This window comes from Taeniopygia guttata, chromosome 17 (assembly GCF_048771995.1).
Source record: "Taeniopygia guttata chromosome 17, bTaeGut7.mat, whole genome shotgun sequence".
Lineage (NCBI taxonomy): Eukaryota > Metazoa > Chordata > Aves > Passeriformes > Estrildidae > Taeniopygia > Taeniopygia guttata.
The window spans coordinates 466101-485392 of NC_133042.1; the positions used below are offsets into that span (position 1 = coordinate 466101).

Here is a 19292-nt window from a genome sequence, read left to right on the forward strand (position 1 = left end):
CAGTCCATGCAGGAACCTAGGCCCCGCCCGCTGCGCTCGCGCCTGTCTCCACCTATGAGCGACTGTCTCTGCTGATGGACGTGCGTCTCGCCCTATCAGCGGGCGCCGCGCGGCCGCGCCCCCGGAGGCGGGCAGAGGGCGGTGCCCGGCGGCGGGCGCGGCCCGGGAGGGGTCGGAGCGATGGCGGAGAGCGACTGGGACACGGTCACGGTGCTGCGCAAGAAGGGCCCGAGCGCGGCCCAGGCCAAGTCCAAGCAGGTCAGCGTGGGGAGCGCTGCGGGGCCGGGTGCGGGCGGCAGGCCTGGGCTCGGCGTGGTCGAGGCCGCCGCTCCGAGTAGCCCCGTGCTCACCTCGCGCCTTCGCTTTTTCCCCAGGCGATCTTGGCGGCCCAGCGGCGCGGGGAGGACGTGGAAACTTCCAAGAAGTGTGGGTATCCCGCGGGGGTCCGGTCCGGTTTGGGGCGGCTGCCCGGGATGGAAAGAGGAGGCAGGAGGCGGCACCGCCCGGCGGAGGCAGTGATCCCGAGCTGGGCCGTAACGATGGCGCCCCTGGGGCTGCCCCTCAGCTTCTGGGTGCCCGGGGCAGAGATCTGCCCGGCTTCTGCAGAGTTCTTGGAAGAGCTTTTGTGATCACAAAACTTAACCTCCGTGTTTTGGCACCTTATTTCTTTTGCGAATTTGAATGGATGCCGATCTTCCTATGGCTCTTAAAAAATTCCTTGTTTCTTCTCTGATGTAAATTGCCGGTTCTCTCACTGTAGGGAGGCTATTCTGATGGTTGGAAATAGAGAGATGGTCCTTGAAGAAGGTTAATCAGCTTTATTGGGACACTGAATGTCAGATACTAATGTGAGAGAAAGGATTCAAACTAGGGCTTAAATACTATAACATGAGAGAAAACAATGCTCTTGAAGCTGTCTTTTAGCAAACCTAAGTAAAACTGGACTTTACTTATCAAAGGTGTCATAAAATTGCTTAAAAGCTACTTACTTGTGGTACCTCATACTGAGCAAGCACAATTCAAGTTCAAGTATTGACCCCTCTGTGCTGCAACACAACTATGTGTCTGCAGTGAAGCTGTTAGAGCACTAAATCCCCAGCAAAAATCAAGACTTTCCCTGTCTGGAATGAAGTTCAGGTGTGAAGTAGGGAAAGGGAAGAGCTCTTCATGGCTAGGTGTGCACAGCACTATGAGCAGGGCTAAGGTAATATTCCCTGACGGGCAGAATTGGGTGAGATCAATGTTGATGTTGGTATGTTGAAATATACAGCGCCCTGGGATCCTGGGCAGCTGATGGCTTGGAAAAAGTCCTTTGATACTTTTTGGCACAGCTCTGAACCTTATTTTGCTTGTCCTTGGTTATTTTTTCGTTCTCGCTTTGAATGACAGGGGCAGCAGGCCAGAACAAGCAACACTTCATTACAAAGAATACGGCAAAGCTTGACCGTGAAACAGAGGAGCTGCACCATGATAGAGTTTCCCTGGAGGTGGGCAAAGTGATCCAGCAGGGCCGACAGAGCAAGGGCCTCACGCAGAAGGACTTGGCCACGGTGAGTGGAGCATGTCCAGGTGAGGGTGGGCACCTTCCCTGTTCCCTCATAGGCAGCTGCAGTGGGGTGGTGTCATGGGCTGGAATTTGAGGAATGCAGCAACTCTGGTGTCTGATGTCCTGGTAGCTTAAGTTGTCTGGGAAACGTTTCGAGGTTTGTCTGTGCAGCCCTTGAGTCCGCGGTTGGAGGCAGAGTCTGTTTGTGGCTGATCAGCTGGTGGGAGGCTGCTTCCTGCCTCCTCCCAGTAGCTCACACCAGCCCTAGATGTTTGTACCATCTGGGCTGAGCAGTGTTAGCAACTCTGTGCTGTCTGAAGGAACAGCAGTCCCTGGTGTGTTCCTATTCCTCCTGAGAAGGAGGGAGGTCAAAGTCCATTCAGGATGGATGTCACCAGCACTGGGACATTTCAGGGAGGTGCTGGTGGGGATGGAGTCAGCCTAGGAGCAGCACTTTGTGATCTCTCCTGGCATAATTCCTTATCCATGTGAGTCCTGGGGGGCTGCTGCTGAGCATTGCTGTGTTTGAGACTCATCCTCTCTTTTCAGAAAATCAATGAAAAACCACAAGTTATCGCTGACTACGAATCAGGACGAGCAATCCCCAATAACCAGGTCATGGGCAAGATTGAAAGAGCCATTGGTGAGTTAAGGGAGACTTCAGAAATACTGCCAGTGCTTGGAGGGGTGGTTTGGGGGAAAGTATTTACCTTTTTCCTGTGAGGAACGTTGCTGGCTGGAGTTTATTGTGGGTGTGGTGCCATTAAGTCATGTCTTGATAAAACCTGGATCTGCTGACTGAACCAGAACTGGGAGCTCTTGATCTTTGTCTGCACCTTCGTGCCTGCAGCTGTGCCCTGGGGACTGTCCCTGTGTGCTTGCCCCTAAAACCTGTGAGGTGCTGAGACTCGTGGAAGCCTGATTGCACTTGTAGAAGGATTTAGTGTTGGTTTTACTCTCCTGGGCTGGTTCAGATCCCGTTTGATTGGTTTTTGTCTAGTGCTCCTAGAAACTAAAGTAGGATTCTCCTGAACTCTGGTTCCTCTGCTCTCTTTCTGGATGTTCTCTTGCTTAAGGCTAGATTTGGTGGAAATAAGAGTTACTGGGTGAATGATTGAGTACTGATGGTGGTGGTCTCCTTTGTCTTATTCCAGGGCTCAAACTGCGTGGAAAGGACATTGGAAAACCGCTGGAAACTGGCCCCAAAGGGAAATGACAAAAAAGCCTCGAAATCAGTTTGCTCAGACTGATCTGGTTCTCCTCAACCACTCTGCATATTGCCAAGCTGAACAAGAGGGTTTCAGACTTGCTTTTGGGGGGAAATCTGCTGAATCTGTACCTGCTGTAAAAAGGCAACCTTAAAGAAGCAATTTTCCTGATGTTTGTTTTTCCTTGTTCCTTTTCAGAGATTGATGATCTAAACCCCAAGAAAAAACCCGCACCCTGCCTCTGATTTGCTAGAAAACATGTACATTGTGGTGTTAGCAGCAGCTGATATTAAGGCACTTAGGGTTTATAAATGTGAGGATTTAATTGAAGCAATTTGGGGGATGGGTGAGATATATTATATATAAATAATTTGGAAAGAGTTGGGGCTTGATCAGAAATGATGACTCAGTCACTGTATCTCAATGAGTTTGGTTTGTTCTTTCCAGCCTGTTTTAAAGAGATCTATAATAAAGTTTGATACCCTTCAGTTGCCCAGGGGAGCTGCTGCATATGACCAGCTGGTAGTAAATGTTGTGGCTGGGTGTGACTGGAGCTGCATCACCTCTTCCTCCGGGATTGTAATTAATGGACACCTGGGGTGCCTGGGATGAGGGCCAGCACTGTCACAGCCTTCCTCCCTGTGTCAAGGATGGTGCAGCTTGGCCAGCAGCCTGGGGCTGGAATCAGTGCTGTGGAGGTGAGGGGAAGCTGTGGGGATCTGCAGAGACATCAGGTGCAGTCTGAGCCCTCCTTGCCCTTCCCCAGCTCTCAGCTCCCTTGGGCCCTCATTCTGCAAGCAGGACAGGGCTGTGGGGATGATGCTTGGCACGACTGAGGCATCACCTAAGGGGGACACAGCTGAGTGAGAGGGAGACAGGCTCTGGTCACAATCTGGGAAAGCAGGCTGTTACTCCAGCTGGACTTGGGGGCTGGGGGTAGCAGGATACTCCTTGTGCAGGGGCTGAACTGGGCTGTGTGTGGGGCTGGGTTTGGAGTTCACAGTGCTAAGCTGTGAGAGCTGGGGGTGAGGGAGGCGCCCTGGGCTCGGGTGCACTGGGTACAGGGTGGGGGTCCAGGCCCTGAGTCCAGCCTGCACCTCAGCCTACGCTGAGTTTTGCAGTGACATTTATCAAGTGCATTCACAAGGTGTGCGGGCAGCAGGTGGGCACCTATACACCAGAGTGGGAGCTGCCTGCTGCCCTCAGGGGTGCTGTGTGGTGCCCCCCTCTGCTCGCTGCCCTCCCACCCACCACTCACCCTCCCCAAAACCAGCAGAAGCATTGAGCTTCCTCCCCCTGGAGTCTTGGTGCCCTGGGAGGCCTTGTGCTGTGTCCTGGGCATGGGAAGTGGCTCATGCCCTCTGCAGCACCCACTGCTCTTCCCAGGCCAGGACCCTGTTTGGATGAGGACAACCACTGTGAGAATTCCCACTCGTGTCCCCTGACAAAGCACGGGCACATTGCTGGGTTTTGGAAGCAAAAAGTTTATGTTACAAACAACACAAACACTGGAGGTAGTGATGACAGCGGCGTGTCCCTGGGCGGGGCAGGCTCCCCGGGTCGCCAGCTTCCCCCGGGCCGGGGCCGAGAGCAGGCAGCTGATGGAGTGTGGGTTCCTGTCCAGGAGTGGTCTGCCCCGCGGGGAGTAAGCAATTCCTGCTGCTGGCTGCTAATTTCAAGACTGATCCCCCTCCCTTGGAGACAAAATGACCTTGTCCTGCAAAGAAAGGTGAGTGGGAATTGGTGAAAAACGTGGGCTGTCTGCTGTGCAACACCAGGATTTCTTCCAGGCTGCAGAGAGGACAATCTGTGACCCCGGCAGAAGCAGCAAACCCGCAGTGTGCCCATGTCTGTTGCTGGAGTCCATGCTGGGGTTGGTGGCTCTGCTGCAGATGTCATGGCACCAAATCTGTGCAAGGGACCTGCAGCTTAAGCCACCTTGCACTAACTTGAGTGCTGGCTGAGTGAGGATAAGCCAGGTTTGCCAGACCCCCTTCCCACAAGACTCTGGTCTGGGAGCACACGCAGCTTTTTCTGGAGCAGCTGCCTGGTGGCAGCAGCACTTTTTAGGTTAGTCCTACAGCTCAGGGTCACTTGTTTGTCAATGCAGATAAGAGGCAGAGCCCTTTGCACCTCCCTGTCGCGTTGGCGGAATGCAGGGTCAGGGAGAGCCGCTAGCATTTGCTGAGCTTTCAGAAAAACGCCGTTTTAGCACATCGGGGGTAATCAGGGAAGTCCTTCACCCTATCCTTACATCTCGGAAGGTGATGTTGTCGAAGCCCTGGGAACTGTTGCTCTCTATCGGTGTCCTGCTTGCCAGCCTTCGCTGTTTCAGCCAGTACCAGCCCCAAGCAGCCATCAGCGCCACGATGACGAGGGCCAGGAGCACACCGAGCACCACCTCCGCCACGAAACTGCCAAAACTGCCGGAGGGCTTCTCTGCAGGGGGAGGAAATGCTGTCAGGCTCAACCCACTGCCCAAAGAGTTGCCTCCAGCCTCAGCCCAGCACCCTGGGCAGCTCTGGGTTGACCTTTCACAGCCAGAACTGCACACACGCCCCCGCCCCCCATTCCCCGCACCTTCCACTGGACTCTCTGGACTGGAATGGCAGCCCACCCTGGTGCTGTACATGATGTCATCCAGTGCCACTGTCCCCTCCATCGGCCACCTCCGTGTGGTGATCTCAAAGCTGATCTGCGGGGGAAGGTGGGGTCTGGGGGCTGATGCACGCCCGGAGAACCCTGCACCCCTGGGTGGCCCCACTTACCTGGAACTCAGCGGGGCTCTGCACCGGCACCACAGCGCCCTGCCACCCCCGGCTGCGGTGCCCCGCCACGCTCCACACTGTGCGCTGCCCCGCTGCGCCCTGCAGCGTCACCCGCAGCTCCCCACTGCCTGCAAGGGGGGGCACAGGCGTCCTGGCATTATGAGCTGCCCTGAGCCCACAAGAGCCTCCGAGCCGTCCCAGCCATGCCATCCTCTACTGGGATAGCAGCACCCAGAGGGAATGGGCCAGCGCCACTGCCCAGCCAGAATTGAAGCAGAGTGTCCGTGGTCCACAGGTGAGGAAGACTGAGGCCCCCACTCCCATACATGAGACCCAGGGAGCCACGGACCCCTCCTCACTGTCCCTGCAGTGCTTACAGAGGTGCTCCGGGATGTCCATGTGGTACCAGAAGCGCAGGCAGCAGTCAGTGGCTGCGGGCAGGGGTGGGCTCTCCAGCAGGGCACTGGTGCCCCTGGCACCCAGCATGCTGGTGTCGAAGTGCATGTAGTGACCTGGGCAGCAGACAGGGCAGAGTGCAGGGTGTCCCCCAGTCCTGCACCCATTTGTCTCACCCCACTTGTCCCACCCTTCCCCCAAATGGCCAGAGTGATGCCTGGAGGACAGGACAAACCAGCCCTGCACCTCACTGCCCTTGAGGCTGTGCTGCTCCTCCCAGGTAAAGAGGGGAGAGGGATGCTGTGAAACCAGGCCTCACAGGGTGTACTGGACTGACCCTATCCACCCCCAGCTCTTCCTCACTCTGGCCTGCCAGGGTGCCCAGGCAGAGGTGGGTGTTTCCTACCATTCCTTGTACCCAGGGTGTGATCCTGCTCAGGGCCAGGGTACTTGGCCAGGGTGATCCCACTCTTCCAGCCCCAGGCAAAGCTGTGCAAGCGGGGGTCTGAGGGGCTGCTCCAGCCACACGTGTCCTGCTCGAAGTCACAGGATGCTGGGAGGAAAGCAGGTCTGTGAGACACCCAGTACTACCTGGCAGGAGATGGGGTACCTGAGTGGTATACACCACCCCCAGCTTTGGGCCAGGCCAAGCTCAGGGCAGGAACAGGTCTGGCCCTGTCCCCATGGCTTACATGCCACTACAGGATGTCCCATCCCCCTCCCCGATCCATAGTGCACCTGTGGGGTGGAGTCTCACCTGGCTTGGGACAGGCTCCCTCCGACACGTGCAGGTCGTCCAGTGCGATGTATCCGTGATCACCCCCAGCTCCCACTGCCTCAAACACCACCTGGGCAAGGTGAGATGCTGAGGCTGGCAGCCCGCATGCATCCCTCATCACCTCCAGCTGCCCCCAGCACCCCGCCCTGTCTCACCTGCCATTCACCATCGGGCTGGACAGTGACATGGCTGCGGTGCCAGTTGCTCCCTTCCATGGTGCTCATGATCAGAATCTTCCTCCTCACTCTGCTCTGCTCCACAAACACCGTGAGGGAGCCTGCCCAGGGCACCCAACATGGAGGAGGAGTCCAGGGCCATGTTGTGTGGGGACCCCACACATCTGGAGGTGCCCCTAGGAGTCTCAGGGCAAGTGGTGCTCACCTGGGGTTCCAGCGCTCAGCTGGTACCAGAAAGCCAGGCACTGAACAGACACGGAGGACTGGTAGGGCTGGGAGGTGAGGGCAGCTGTGTGCCCAGCAGGCAGGGAGACCCTGCCCGTGTTCACCACCATGTAATGGCCTGGAGGAGAGAAGCCCCTGTGCTGTGACCCCTGCTCAGCCCTGCTGGGGAGCGCTAGGGGACAATTGTGGCTGGGTTTTCCCACCAGGTCAAGGAGTCTCCTCAGCTTGGGAACCTCTCTAGGATTAGGGGGCCCTGGGGCTAGGAGATTGCATTTGGGGAATTCCAGGGTTGGGAAGCCCTGCGCAGTATCCCCTTCTCATCCTGGGGAGGGCAGGGCAGGCATGACCCAGGGAGAGCAGGCAAGGCTGGTGTGGGGTACAGGCAGTGCACAGAGCAGGCAGGGAGGACACTCAGTGCAGCAGTGAAGCAACATGGCTGCCACTCCCCGTACCTGCTGAGGTGCCGGTGGTATGGTCAGCCACAGGGCCAGCGGTGGTGCCGGTGCTGTTGCTCTGGCGCTGCCAGGTGCCCTCTCCACTGGCTGTCAGCCCACAGCCCTCCACCTCAAAGGAGCAGGAGAGCTTGGCCCCACAGGGTCCCGCTGTGTGTGTGATGTCGTCCAGCCCCACGTCCCCCAGGAAACCGTCATGCAGCACCTCGAAAGCCACCTGCCCCCAGGCAGCGGTGTCAGACACCCTGTGTCTTGCTGGTGCCAGGGGCACGGGGGGCCTGGTCTTCACCTGGTACCGCTGCTGGCCCGTGGAGGGAAGTGTTGCCCATGCCTGGTGCCAGAGGCTGCCCTGGGTTCCTCGGCGGGTCCACAGCACCACCTCCTCCCCTCCCTCTGGCCGCAGCTTGAGGTTCAGGGTACCTGGGCAGAGGGGGGCATGGGGGCAGCCATCCCACAGCCCTTGGGGACCCCATTGTCCTCAGAGTGGAGCCAGGCTGGGGCAGCCCTGGGAGGATGCCATGGGGCACGTACCAATTTGTGGGCCGGCCAGGCGGTACCAGAAGGAGAGACAGTGTGGGGCAGCAGCCGGCTCCTGGCGGGAGGTGAGGAGCTGGGCCTGCTGCCCGTGGCTCCATGGCACAGAGGAGTCCACGGACAAGAAGTAGCCTGAATGTTGGGGACAGCCAGGGGAAGGGATCATGATGTGAGTGTTCTGCATCACCCACAGCCCAGATCTGGGTGCTCCCAGCCTGCCCTAGGTGAGCTTACTGCATAGGCATGGGGCTGCTGGGAGTGTACAAGGCATGTCTTGGCCCTGGGGATTGAAGGCTGTGGGATGCCCTGGGTTCTTGGGTTCCCCCAAAAAGTAACCAGCCCCTTACCTGAGCCAGTGGTGTGGTCAGAGCCCTGTCCCTGCCCTGTGCTGTGGACCCATTTGAAGTCACTGGATAAATCCTGGTACCATCCACACATGCCCCTCTCAAAGTTGCAGGACAGCTCTGGACAGAGAGAGGTGACAGAATAGAGGTGGAAAGGGGTAAGGCATCACAAAAGCAAATGGGTCCTCCAAATGTCCTTTCCCCTTGCCCCACTGCCCCACTCCCCAAGTTTACCCCACTAAGGGGTCCCAGGCCAAGGCAGGATTGTGCTCACCCCTCGGCCTTGTGCACCATGGTCCTGCTCTTGGACAGAGCAACAGCCACCAGGCAGCCCCCATGGAAAGGGTGTGGGGTTACCTTCCCTGCCCACGCACCCCTGGCCATACCCGCAGCTGTGGGTGACACCACGTCAAGGTAGCATTGCTTGAATGTCACGTTGTCAACACTGACACTCGCCAAGCCCTGGAGATCTACCAGTGCCAGCAGCTCGACCTGGGGGCAGCAGCCATGAGCCTGGGATGCCCAGCAGCACTGGCACTGTCCCACTGAAAGCCCCCCAGGCTGGTCCCTGTGCATCCAGCACACCTGAAAGGCCCGGCTTCTCTCTCCAATAGGGACATGGACATGACCCCCAGTGGTTCTGCCACGACCTTGTGTCTTCCAGACCAGTTGGGAGGTGCCAGTGGTGTGATCTGCGACACTGATGGCAAGGAAGCCTGGAACAAGAGGTGGTGCAGAGGCTGTGGGCACCCAAAACCCCTGGCCACCCTGTGGAAGCCCTCCATGGCACCAGCCCACGGTCACTGGGTGCAGGGACATGGCCACCCCAGCTCCAGGATGATGTGATGGGGCAAAGCAGGGTTGGGAGAGGCAGCAAGGGCAGGTGGGCATGGGGGGTCTAGGGGCAGGAAGCAGGCAGGGCACCCTGGGGCTGGGCAGGAGGTTACCTTGGGGGTCACTGTGGATGTGGTAGCTCATCTCCATGGTGCAGGCAGGGCCAGAGGGCCCCAGCGGAGGCGATCGTGCCTTCGCAGGACCCACCATCTGTCCTTCTCCTGTCTGGAGAACCAGGAAAGTCCCTGGGCACAGAAACACCCTGTGAAGTGAGGACTGGGGTCCCACATCCCCGGTAGCACCCCCAGCCCAGCATCTCGCCTGGGCATCATCTCCCGTTGTGCAGTGGCACCCACTGGGAGTCCTTGCTCTGGGGGCTCCCGTGGTGCTGAGCACTGAAGAGCTTTGTCTGCGTGGTGAGAACAGCCTCACCTGTGAGGAAGATGTCAGATTCGGTGACCTTCTGCAGACCCCAGCGCAGCCGCCCCACACTGACGTCGTGCCAGCCCCCAGCCCCTGACTCGAAGGTTGTTGTCCCTGCAAAGTCAAAGAACCTCAGAATCCCAGAATGGTTTGGGTTGGAAGGGACCTTAAAGCTCATCTCATTCCACCCCTCTGTCATGGGCAGGGATACCTTCCACTGTCCCAGGGTGCTCCAAGACCTGTCCAACCAGTCTTGGACACTTCCAGGGATAGGGCAGCCACAGCTTCTCTGGGCTACCCAAACCTCCAGACTCAGTCTTGCCAGACCATTGTTCTCCCAGAGGCTGTGCAGGCACACACGTGTCCCAGCCATGCCAGCCTGGTCCCCTGCACTGCTGGGGTACGTGTGCAGGTGCCTGCCTTGGCTCTCACCACAGTGCTTCTCGTCGGAGCCATCAGCGCACGTGTCAGCGAAGTCACAGGCCAGCTCCGCGGCAATGCAGTCCCCACTGGCACAGGACACCTCGTCTGCTGCGCAGGGGCTGGCACCTGCCTGGCTCGGCAGTGTGACCAGAGGCTTCTCTGATGGTAAAACACCCCAGGGTGGAGAGCAGTGATGAAAGGGCCCAGCAACAGCATCAGTGTCAACCATGACAAACCACTGTCCCATGCCCCCAAGCATCTTCCTGGCTCTCAATTTCACATCCGATCCCATCCTGTCCCAGCCCAGCCTAGCTGCCACCAGCTGAAGGGGACACAGGGCCTAGTAAGAGCTGCTTGCGTGACACATTTTGATGCAGAAGATGGAGTGTTACAGCCACAGGAAAAAGACACGAGCATCCCAGGACAATTATTTGCTCTGCTGCACCCAGGATGGTCCCTTTGATGAGCAGAGGGACAGGCAGACCGTGCCTGTCCTTCAGGCATGGTGCCATGGGCATAAGACACCTGGGACAGCTGCCAACACTGGAGCAGGGTGAAGAACACTGCCCACCAGCTCACCCTGCTCCTTCACACAACCCTGAGACAGGATCAGGTCATCGATAGCCACGGTCCCCCCGCTGCCAGCCACCCCCTCGATCAGCACCTGCAGGAAAGCACCATGTCAGAAACATCAGCAAGGGGTCCTGCACAGTATGGGGGGGATTAGGGTGACACCAGGGAGCCATGGGATGGGGGGAGCCAGAACCTGTCATGGACTGACTCACACTTTCCCCAGGAAGGGACTCAATGGGAGCAGGGGCAATGCTGTGGCTGACAGGGGTGCAGAGCGTGGGCTGGCATGGCCCCAGTGGGCTTGGGGGGCGGTGCTGCCCCTGTACACAGCTGTGGTCCCTGACCCTGGGGGCAGCCCAGCTTCCCCCAGCACAGCACGAGCCCACCTTGAAGGGATCTGTCACATTGAAGTCCACTCTCTCCCGGACCCAGCAGCTGCCCAGGTCTCCTATCCTTTCCCTCATCAGGTGCTTGGTAGAGTTGGTCACATAGGAGATGCTGAGGTTGCTGGTGGCTGAGCCATGGAGGTGGCAGTACAGCACGAGCTGGGGATTGGGAGGGGGTTGAGCCCTTAGGGCAGGGGCACACAGCCCCCTGCATCCCACAGAGGGGCTGTGAGGAGCTCAGAGCTCCCAATGAGCACCAGAGATGCCACCAAACCACCCCCAAAAACATGATGCCCATCCCCAGCAAGGGCCAACCACAGCCCCAGCCCTGCATGAAAGTCCCCAGAGTTGGGAACCCCATCTCCTGTCACCACTATGCCCACATGAGCTGTGACATGAGGTCCCAGCTGTGACTCACAGAACAGGAGTTGGTGGCTTGGAAGGTGGGGCTGCTGAGCTGAGCTGTGCCACCAGTGCGGTCACTGCTCACATGGAGGAAAAAACCTGCAGGAGATGGTGGGGCTGAGAGGAGCCAGGCAGATGTGTGGGTGCAGGACACCACTGTCCTGGCACAGCCTTGAGCAGAGCCCTGGCGTGCGTCACCCCAGGGCATGTCCACCTGCAGTGAGGCTCCCCTGGGGCACTGGTGCCCTGCACATACCAGCCCTGCTGTTGTTGCTGTGGTCCCGAGTGGGAATGCTGTAGGAGATGCCCAGGTTCAGGCTTGTGTTCCTGCCCCACACTGGTGGCCCAGCCGCTGCCTCCCAGTCACAGAGATCGTAGTCAAAGGAGCAGTGGGTGAAGTTCTCTGTGAGGAGAAGGGACAGCAGTGATCCAGAAACTGGGGTGCCAGCTCTCTCTTGGACAGGTAGGTCCCGCCAATGGGCTGGGCTGATGCCACCTCTGCAAACCCTTGGGGTCATTTTGCCCTCCTGGTGTGGGGCAGAACTGGGTGGACCCCTGCCAGCCCAGAGCACAGATCTGCCCCACCAAGGCAGACCCTCAGCCCATCCGCAGGACTCCTCCCCAGGGCCAGGGGTGCTCACTGCACTGCGCCATGTCCTCGTCCGAGCCGTCCCCGCAGTCGTCGGTGCCGTCACAGAAACGCTGCTGCTCCAGGCAGGAGCCGCGGTGGCAGCGGCTCGCCTGGGCCCCGCAGGCCTGCTGCCCGACCTCTGGGGTGGGGGGACACATGTCAGCGGGTGGCTGGCCCCACAGGGACATGGTGAGCACTCCCATATCATTCCTTGAAGTGGCTCAAGGAATGGGTTTTCACTGCCCACCTCATGCTCTGGCCAGGGCACGGTGCCCCAAGACAATGGGAGCACTGAGCAATGGGAGAGCTCCCCTGGGTTTTGCATCTCAGTTCCCCTAAGATCCCAGCTCACATCCCAGAGGATGTGGGACTCACCTGGTAAGCCACAGTTCCTGAACATGATGTCATCAAGTGCCACCTCTGCCCCGCAGGTGGGTGGTTGCGTCAGGGAGAAGATGAGCTGTGATGGGAGGATGAGGATGGCATGAGCTGCCCGGGCCAGGTCCCAGAACATCGCCCAGCTCCTCTTGTCCCAGCTTCTAGGGATAGTGCCCAGGTACCAAGGTACCAACACTGTCTCACCTGGAACTGATCCATGATGCGGCCGGGGTAGGCGACCAGCTGGTGCCAGCCCTCACTGCTGCGCTCAGGGCTCTGCCACAGCTCCACCACCTCATCCTTGTGTGCTACAGCCAGGCGCAGCACCGGCCGCCCTGTCTGCTTCAGCCCTGAGGGAAGACCCAAAAGTGCCCTTGATACAGGGCATCCTGGGGTACCCACAGGAACAAATGGAGCCCCGTCAGCTCTGGCGGCTGGAGCTGGGACTCCCAGGTCCCACTAGCTCCGTGTGTGGAGCATGGAAGAGGCAAACAGGATGGCAAGGACCCATCTCAAGCTGTCAGTGGTTTTGTCCCTGCCACAGGGGCAGATGGCCCCATCCCTTCCCACTGCCTCCCATCCTCACTGCCCAGTAGCCGATGCTGCCTGTGCCCACCTTGGGTGCTCTCACAGCTCCCGGAGAGGTGATACCAGGTTCTGATCTCACATGTGGCAGCTGCTTCCCGCATCTCCGGTGACCTGAGCCAGGCTGTGGCTGCGGTCTTTGCTGGGGGAGACATGGTCACCAAGAACCAACCTGGGGAGGGCAGCAAGCAGAGCAGGGGCTGCAGCCCCATGGGGTGGTACCAGAACTGCACCAGCACTACTCCCACCCTCCATGGATCTGCTCCCTCCCCTGCACATTACAAAGATGGGTGTTCCGGCACCCTGACTCTAGTGGAGTGGCACTGTGGGTGCCCAGAGCCTGCTCACCAAGCAGCTCCCACTTACCCAGGTCCGTGCCCACGGTGTGGTCTGAATGAGGCCCCATGCCCCACGTGGCCAGGCTGGCCCGGCCTCGCACCCATCCGTACATCGAGGTGCCCACATCCTGCCAGCCACAGTCACTGTCTTCAAAGTCACAGGTGAAGGGGGTGCCCAGCACTGCTGAGCCCCGTAGATACCCTGCAGGTGGGCAGATGGGGGGGTCAAGGCAGGTTTGGGGCCACCCTGGGGACCTGTGCCTACCCCAGAGAACTGCACCCATCCCAGGGAGCTGCACCTACTCAGAGGACCTTGCACACAGCCTGGGGTCCTGCACCCACCTGGCAGACTCACCTGAACCCAGGTGACCTGTGTTCACCCTGGACACCTGCACAAGGGACCTGCCCCTACCCCGTGGATCTGCACCCACCCCGGGGTCCTGTACCAATCCTGGGGGACCCTGCATTCATCCTGGGCACCAGCACCACCCCAGGGACCTGTACCCGCAACACCCCCCACTAACTAGCTTGCTCTCACCCCAGGAGCACGGCCTGAGGGTGGGTCTGGGGGCCTGGGGAGTCTGAGCACCCACCACACTGGTTCTCATCTGAGCAGTCGCTGCAGTCACAGACAAAGTTGCAGAGCTGCTCAGCCATGCTGCCGCAGCTGTTGACAACCACGGATCCACTGGGGAGGACGGTTCTGGCTACGAGAGAGACAATGGGGCTGAAAACCCCGCAGGGAACTAGGCATGGTGCCCACAGCAGGTGAAGGTGAAGCAGGCACGCGTGACCTGCAGGTGCCATTTGCCTGGGCACCTCGGTTTGGGACCCTGCTGGGGCAGGTACTGAGCTCTCAGTGGCATCTTCCCCTGGACGACTTCCCCCTCCTCCGACCCCAGTCACTGTCCCAGCACTCCACATCTCTTACACCGCCACTCCCACCGTAAGGCTCGGGGTGCCAGAGCCTGCCGGGGCACTGAGGCACTGACTCTGCCGTACAACACCCGTGCTTCGATACCAGCCCCCTTTTTGGAAGAAACAGGAATATCTGGACGTTCTCTGTCCCATGATGAACAAAGCCACTGGTGATGCTCAGCCCCGCTGCTGGGGGCTCCGGCACCCACTCACCCTGGGAACCCCTGGCTGAGTCCACCTGCAGAGCCCAGCGGGCTGGCCCAGTGCTGGAGCAAACTGCTGTGGCTGACCAGAGTGGAGCAGCCAGTCGGAGGCCCCTTCCTTCCAGCGACACAACCCCGCCCGCGTGAGCCGCACTCACCCAGCAGCACCAGGAGGGCCAGCATCGCCTGCCCGCCTTCAGCCATCCCGCTCACCGCGACGGTAAAAACGGAGCTGCAAGAGGCCGCACTGTGAGCCCCGGGCTGGAATGTGTCCCCCAGGAGCTGCCTGCGTTGGACTTCAGCCCCGCTGTTATCGGCTCCCTGGCCAGGCAGCGGGTTTATGGCTGTGCCGAGTGGGACAGCGCAGCGCGACCCTGCAGCACCGCCAGCAGCCCTGCGGCGAGCTGGAGCCAGGTGCCCCATGGAGACCTGCGGCTTTTCCCCGCTGAACCTCCATGCAGGACAAGACGGTGGGTGACACTGACTGGGATGGCGCACAGCTCAGTGAGGGACGAGGACACTTCCTGCCGAGCCAGGGATGCTGCCAGCCTGTGAGGGAATCTGGCACTTCTGCCAGGGATATGGGGGTTCTGCCAGTCCTGGTGCATAAGGAGAATGGGAAAGACTTTGAATGAAGGGTTTTCAGAGGGCTGCACTGGTCAGAGAGAAGAGCTGAGCTAGGAGTCAGCTGTATCTCCAATATTCCATTTTACCCTGCCCTCTGGCAGCGGGAAGTCATTCCATCTTGTCTTGTCACACCAAGCTCTTGTCCAAAGTCCCTCTCCAGGCTCTCCTGGAGCCCTTTAGGCACTGAAAGGGGCTCTGAGGTCCCCCTGCAGCCTGGGGATCCCAAAATATCATCAGGAGGAGCCAGCCTTCACCCGGCCTGCTCCACTCTGGCTGGCAGGAGCATCTCGGCACCCAGCTCATGAACGCCATGGGGCAAGGGGGCACAGATGCAGGGCCACAAACAGATCATTCCTAGGGCAAAACATTCCTGGCAGAGCCCCAGCAAGGGCTGATGGGCCTGGAAGAAGCACAGCTTGGCAGCCAGAGCCTCACAGATCACCACTAGTGTTGCCTGGTGATGGCAACTATTGACCCCACTGGTTTCCTTACCTGGGCGGGGGAAAAAGGGGCTGCTACTCCACAGGAACCCTCTCCCCTCTGCTGCCACAGCCTTCATCCCCTGAGAAGGGCCCTGTTGAGCAGATCCTCCCACCGAGCCAACGGCCTTGGAAGGCAGATTGCAGTGGGATTGCAACAGGGGCAGTAAAACACAGGCTCAGCTCTTTCTCCCAGTGCCAGCCAGGCCCAGTGAGGACCAATAGCCCCACGTCCCCCAGTCCAGGCATGCTGGAGAGCAGGAGCCCTGGCCAGGAACCTGGCAGTACCAAGCTGGCCATTGGCAAAGTAGCCACTGGCCTCCTGGGTGCCATGGGCAGAGCCTCTCTCACAGATGTGACCCCTCCCCTTCACACTGGGGATGCTGGTGCTCTCAGTATGAGATGTGGGCATACTGGAGCAGATTGAGTGATGATGACCATAGGATAGTAACATAATTGAAGGCACAACAGGAGGTCACCCCATCCCACCCCTCTGCTCCACAAGGGTTCCCTGGAGGATGTGTCCAGATGGTTTTTGAGTATCTCCACAGAAGGATATTCCCTGATGATGATGAGGGGACTGCACCTCCCACGAGGAGAGGCTGAGCTGGATGTGCCCAGCTTGGAGAAGGTGTAGGGGGATGTCACTCAGCTAAGCCCTGGCAGGAGGGTGCAGGGAGCCAACCCTTCAAGCAGGGAGTGTCCCAGTAAGGACTGAGACAAGAACAAAGCAAGAACAGCAAATGCCACTTAAAAGAAAAACTTTTTTCTCCTGTGAGGGCTATCAAAACCAGAGCAGACGCCCAAACTGCTGGGAGGTTCAAGTCGTGGAGATTCTCAACTCCACCCAGTCATAGCTTCCAGCAGCCTAATTCTAGAACAGAATCATGGAACTCCCTGTGTTGGAAGAGACACACAAGGACTATTGAGTCCAACTCCTGAGCCTGCACAGCATATCTCAGCAATCCTACCACGATGGACCCACTGAAGCTGGCTCTGCTAGGCCAGTGGATGGACAGGACACCCCAGAGGGTGCCTCCAAGCTCCAAAATCCAGTGATTTGCAGGTTTGCAGCTGACTCTGTGTGACTTGAGGGTTACATTCTCCTCAGCACAGGGGAGAGTCACACCTTACAGAATGTAGAATGAGGCACAGCCATGTTTTTGCCTGTGAAACTCATCCCCCCACTGGATGCCCAAACTTCCTTTGGAGTTTGGGCACAGGCTGAGCTTCTGCAGGTTGAGCTGACCCTGCATGGCTCTGGACACAGAGGAAGGAGGCCACATACCTGAAGGCATGAGGCAGAGGCAGCAGCAGGGAGCATGCAGGGTCAGAGTCCGACAATGAAATGGGGCTGGGAGGGTCCTCCAGCCCCAGCCTCACGTGGGACAGCAACTGAACCAACCCAGCCTGCACATCTCCCTGGGGCTATCCAGCCACTGAAGTCTCCAGCAGCTTTTCCCAGTCTCCCTCTACTGCTCCTCATTTGGAAGCACAAGCAGGGAGAATCCCTGGGAAATTCCAAGCTGGTCCTGGGTGGCTGGAGGGACGAAGTCAGGGAGGATGCTCTTCCTCAAGACGTGACCACCTGCCAGAACGGGAATGGGCATGTTCTTCCCAATCATGCTCCCAGGTAGCTCAGTTCCCTCCCTGCAGGAGATGGGGCTGGTCTTTCCCTCAGGTCCATCCTGCCTTTCCCTCTCCCAGGCTTGACCATTGCTTTCCTCTCTCCTCTTTTGCAAAGCAAATCCTGATACACTTCCTGCTTTTCCCAGCCCAGACTCTGCCTGCTCCCATGCCAGCTCCCCCTCAAGGGCTGGTTAACCTGGGGGGGTCCCTTCCACTGTCAACAGGCACAACCCAGAGCTGGGAAGGAGCAGCCAAACCATGAGCACGGACACCAGAGCAGCTGTGCTCCTCCAACGACTTTAATTCTCACACATACACGTGGATGAGCCCCTGGCACCAGGAGGCTGGGGTAGGGCAACCACTGGCTTCACCAGCTTTGCCATGCCAGGGAGGTGGGAGCACCTGACACGGGGACAGTCCAGTATTAGCGGAGAACGGGCGAGTTCAACACAGAGGAAAATCAGGAGAGCCTGGAGCACGGCGAGCCTGCTGCCACCACCCCGGTGCTGCATGCAGCTGTGCCAGTCCTGGGCTGCCACCACAGACACAGGAGTCAGTACCCTTCATCTGCCCAGGTGATCTCATAGTCAGGATATTCGGCCTTCAGCTTCTCTGTGGTCACGGCGTGGTCAGCTCGTCCAAAGCCCTGCACAGGAAAAGAGGGTTCCCAAGGAGAGCTGGTGGTAACTTGCAGAGAAGCCTGGCAAATCCCCAGGGCAGCTCTGGCAGACCCCAGCAGCAGAGACGCCACAGAGCCTGTGCCAGCCCTTCCTGACTCCAGCTGAGGCTGGTGTAGCACCAAGGCAAGAGGACAGTGTCACTCTGAAGATGGGAAAACTGTGTGCACTGTGGCCCAGGGACCACCACCCTGCCCTGATCCCAGCTGGACTCTGCAGTCAGCACCCAGCACAGCTGGTGCTGCAGCAGAGCCCTGGGCTGGGGCCAGCGTCCAGGGACACACCGTGACAGTGATGTCCCAAGGGTGCCTCCAGTCACCCTTACAAGGCCCCTACAGCACCTGACACTCCTGCAGGAACGCCCGCAGGACACACAGAGCAGAGACAGGGTTCTTGTGCAGCCCAATTCCCCCTGGCAGCACCCAGCACTGCATACAGCCACTGTGGGGACCCCACGGGACCTCCGGAGACTTTGGGTGTGTGGCAGCCCCACAGGCAGGTGCCGGGGGGTTCACGGGGTGACCCTGCTTTGGCCAAGCACTGCTCTCCTGCAAGGGCTCTGCGCAGTCTCCCCGCCCCGGGGCACTCGGGGGAACGGCAGGAACCCCGGGAGCGCCGCCCCGCTCACCCTTCCACCCCCGAGGGGATGCGATGCCAACTCGGCCGCCGCCAGTGGAACGACAGTGCGAAGAGAGATGCCGCGTCCGTGCGTGGGTCCCCCCCGCTCCCGCTTACCACTGAGTACCCGTAGACGTGGATCTTCCTCTCCTCGGGCCGGTGGGACAGGCGGCCGCCGCCAAGGCACTCACAGCTCAGGCCGTGCCGCGCCAGCTCCTCCGCCGTCCGCTCCAGCAAGTCGGCTGCAGGGAGGGAGCGGGGGCGGCGCGGAGACCCCTCGCCTCAGCCGTCGCCCCGTGACGGGCCAGGCGCCCGCCAAGCCCCCGCCCGTCCCCGGGGCCCGCAGCCGCTTCCCTCGGCACCCCGCGCCGGAGCCCCGCCCCGCACTCCCGACGCCCCTCACCGTGGTACTCGGCCCAGGCGTGGCCTCGCACGACGTCCTTGGCGGGCGCGCCGGGCCCGCGCACCCGCAGCAGCACGTACTTGAAGACACCGTCGCCATCGATCTGCACGGCCGGCACCCGCGACAGCGCCGCGCCCGCCATCGCTGCCGCGCGGCCCCGCCCGTGCTCCCGCCCCTCCGCCCGTGCTCCCGCCCCTCCGCCCGTGCTCCCGCCCCTCCGCCCGTGCTCCCGCCCCTCCGCCCGTGCTCCCGCCCCTCCGCCCGTGCCCAACCAGCGCCCGGCCCCGCCCATGCTCTCGCCGCTCCGCCCGGGCCCAACCGGCGCCCGGCCCTGC

The 19292-nt window shown here is 59.8% G+C and overlaps 3 protein-coding genes across 3 annotated transcripts; 1 reads left to right on the top strand and 2 right to left on the bottom strand.

The window, feature by feature from the left end:
* Positions 1–164: 164 nt before the first annotated feature.
* EDF1 (endothelial differentiation related factor 1) lies at positions 165–3264 on the top strand. The gene is given in 5 exon segments (NM_001245227.2): positions 165–258; positions 375–426; positions 1390–1550; positions 2096–2189; positions 2701–3264. Coding segments are annotated over 5 exon segments (447 nt in total). The 5' UTR covers positions 165–180; the 3' UTR covers positions 2763–3264.
* Positions 3265–4218: 954 nt separating this feature from the next.
* Positions 4219–14728, bottom strand: MAMDC4 (MAM domain containing 4). Its single transcript, XM_072936808.1, has 29 exons — positions 14683–14728; positions 13997–14110; positions 13432–13605; positions 13112–13237; positions 12685–12830; positions 12478–12562; positions 12113–12241; positions 11728–11874; positions 11485–11570; positions 11067–11225; positions 10640–10771; positions 10117–10447; positions 9694–9798; positions 9375–9506; positions 9013–9143; positions 8814–8919; positions 8431–8547; positions 8081–8215; positions 7839–7969; positions 7550–7766; positions 7078–7215; positions 6852–6973; positions 6676–6766; positions 6325–6471; positions 5900–6034; positions 5523–5650; positions 5335–5449; positions 5009–5193; positions 4219–4471 (listed from the first exon to the last, which is right to left on the bottom strand). The coding sequence occupies exons 1-29, from the start codon at positions 14726–14728 to the stop codon at positions 4430–4432; spliced, it is 3852 nt and encodes a 1283-aa protein (XP_072792909.1). The 3' UTR covers positions 4219–4429.
* A 2815-nt stretch (positions 14729–17543) lies between these two features.
* Positions 17544–19156, bottom strand: PHPT1 (phosphohistidine phosphatase 1). The gene is given in 3 exon segments (NM_001245411.1): positions 17544–17905; positions 18672–18796; positions 18958–19156. Coding segments are annotated over 3 exon segments (360 nt in total). The 5' UTR covers positions 19100–19156; the 3' UTR covers positions 17544–17812.
* Between the last annotated feature and the right edge of the window lie 136 nt (positions 19157–19292).

What these genes read in the sequence shown, in the direction of transcription:
- MAMDC4 (XM_072936808.1), bottom strand. Translation starts at nt 14,728, where the DNA reads ATGGCTGAAGGCGGGCAGGCGATGCTGGCCCTCCTGGTGCTGCTGG. An exon ending in CAGCAACAACAGCAGGGCTG is followed by an intron (nt 11,571 to 11,727) that starts GTATGTGCAGGG and finishes CATCTCCTGCAG; the next exon opens with GTTTTTTCCTCCATGTGAGC. An exon ending in ATCTGACATCTTCCTCACAG is followed by an intron (nt 9,507 to 9,693) that starts GTGAGGCTGTTC and finishes TTCTGTGCCCAG; the next exon opens with GGACTTTCCTGGTTCTCCAG.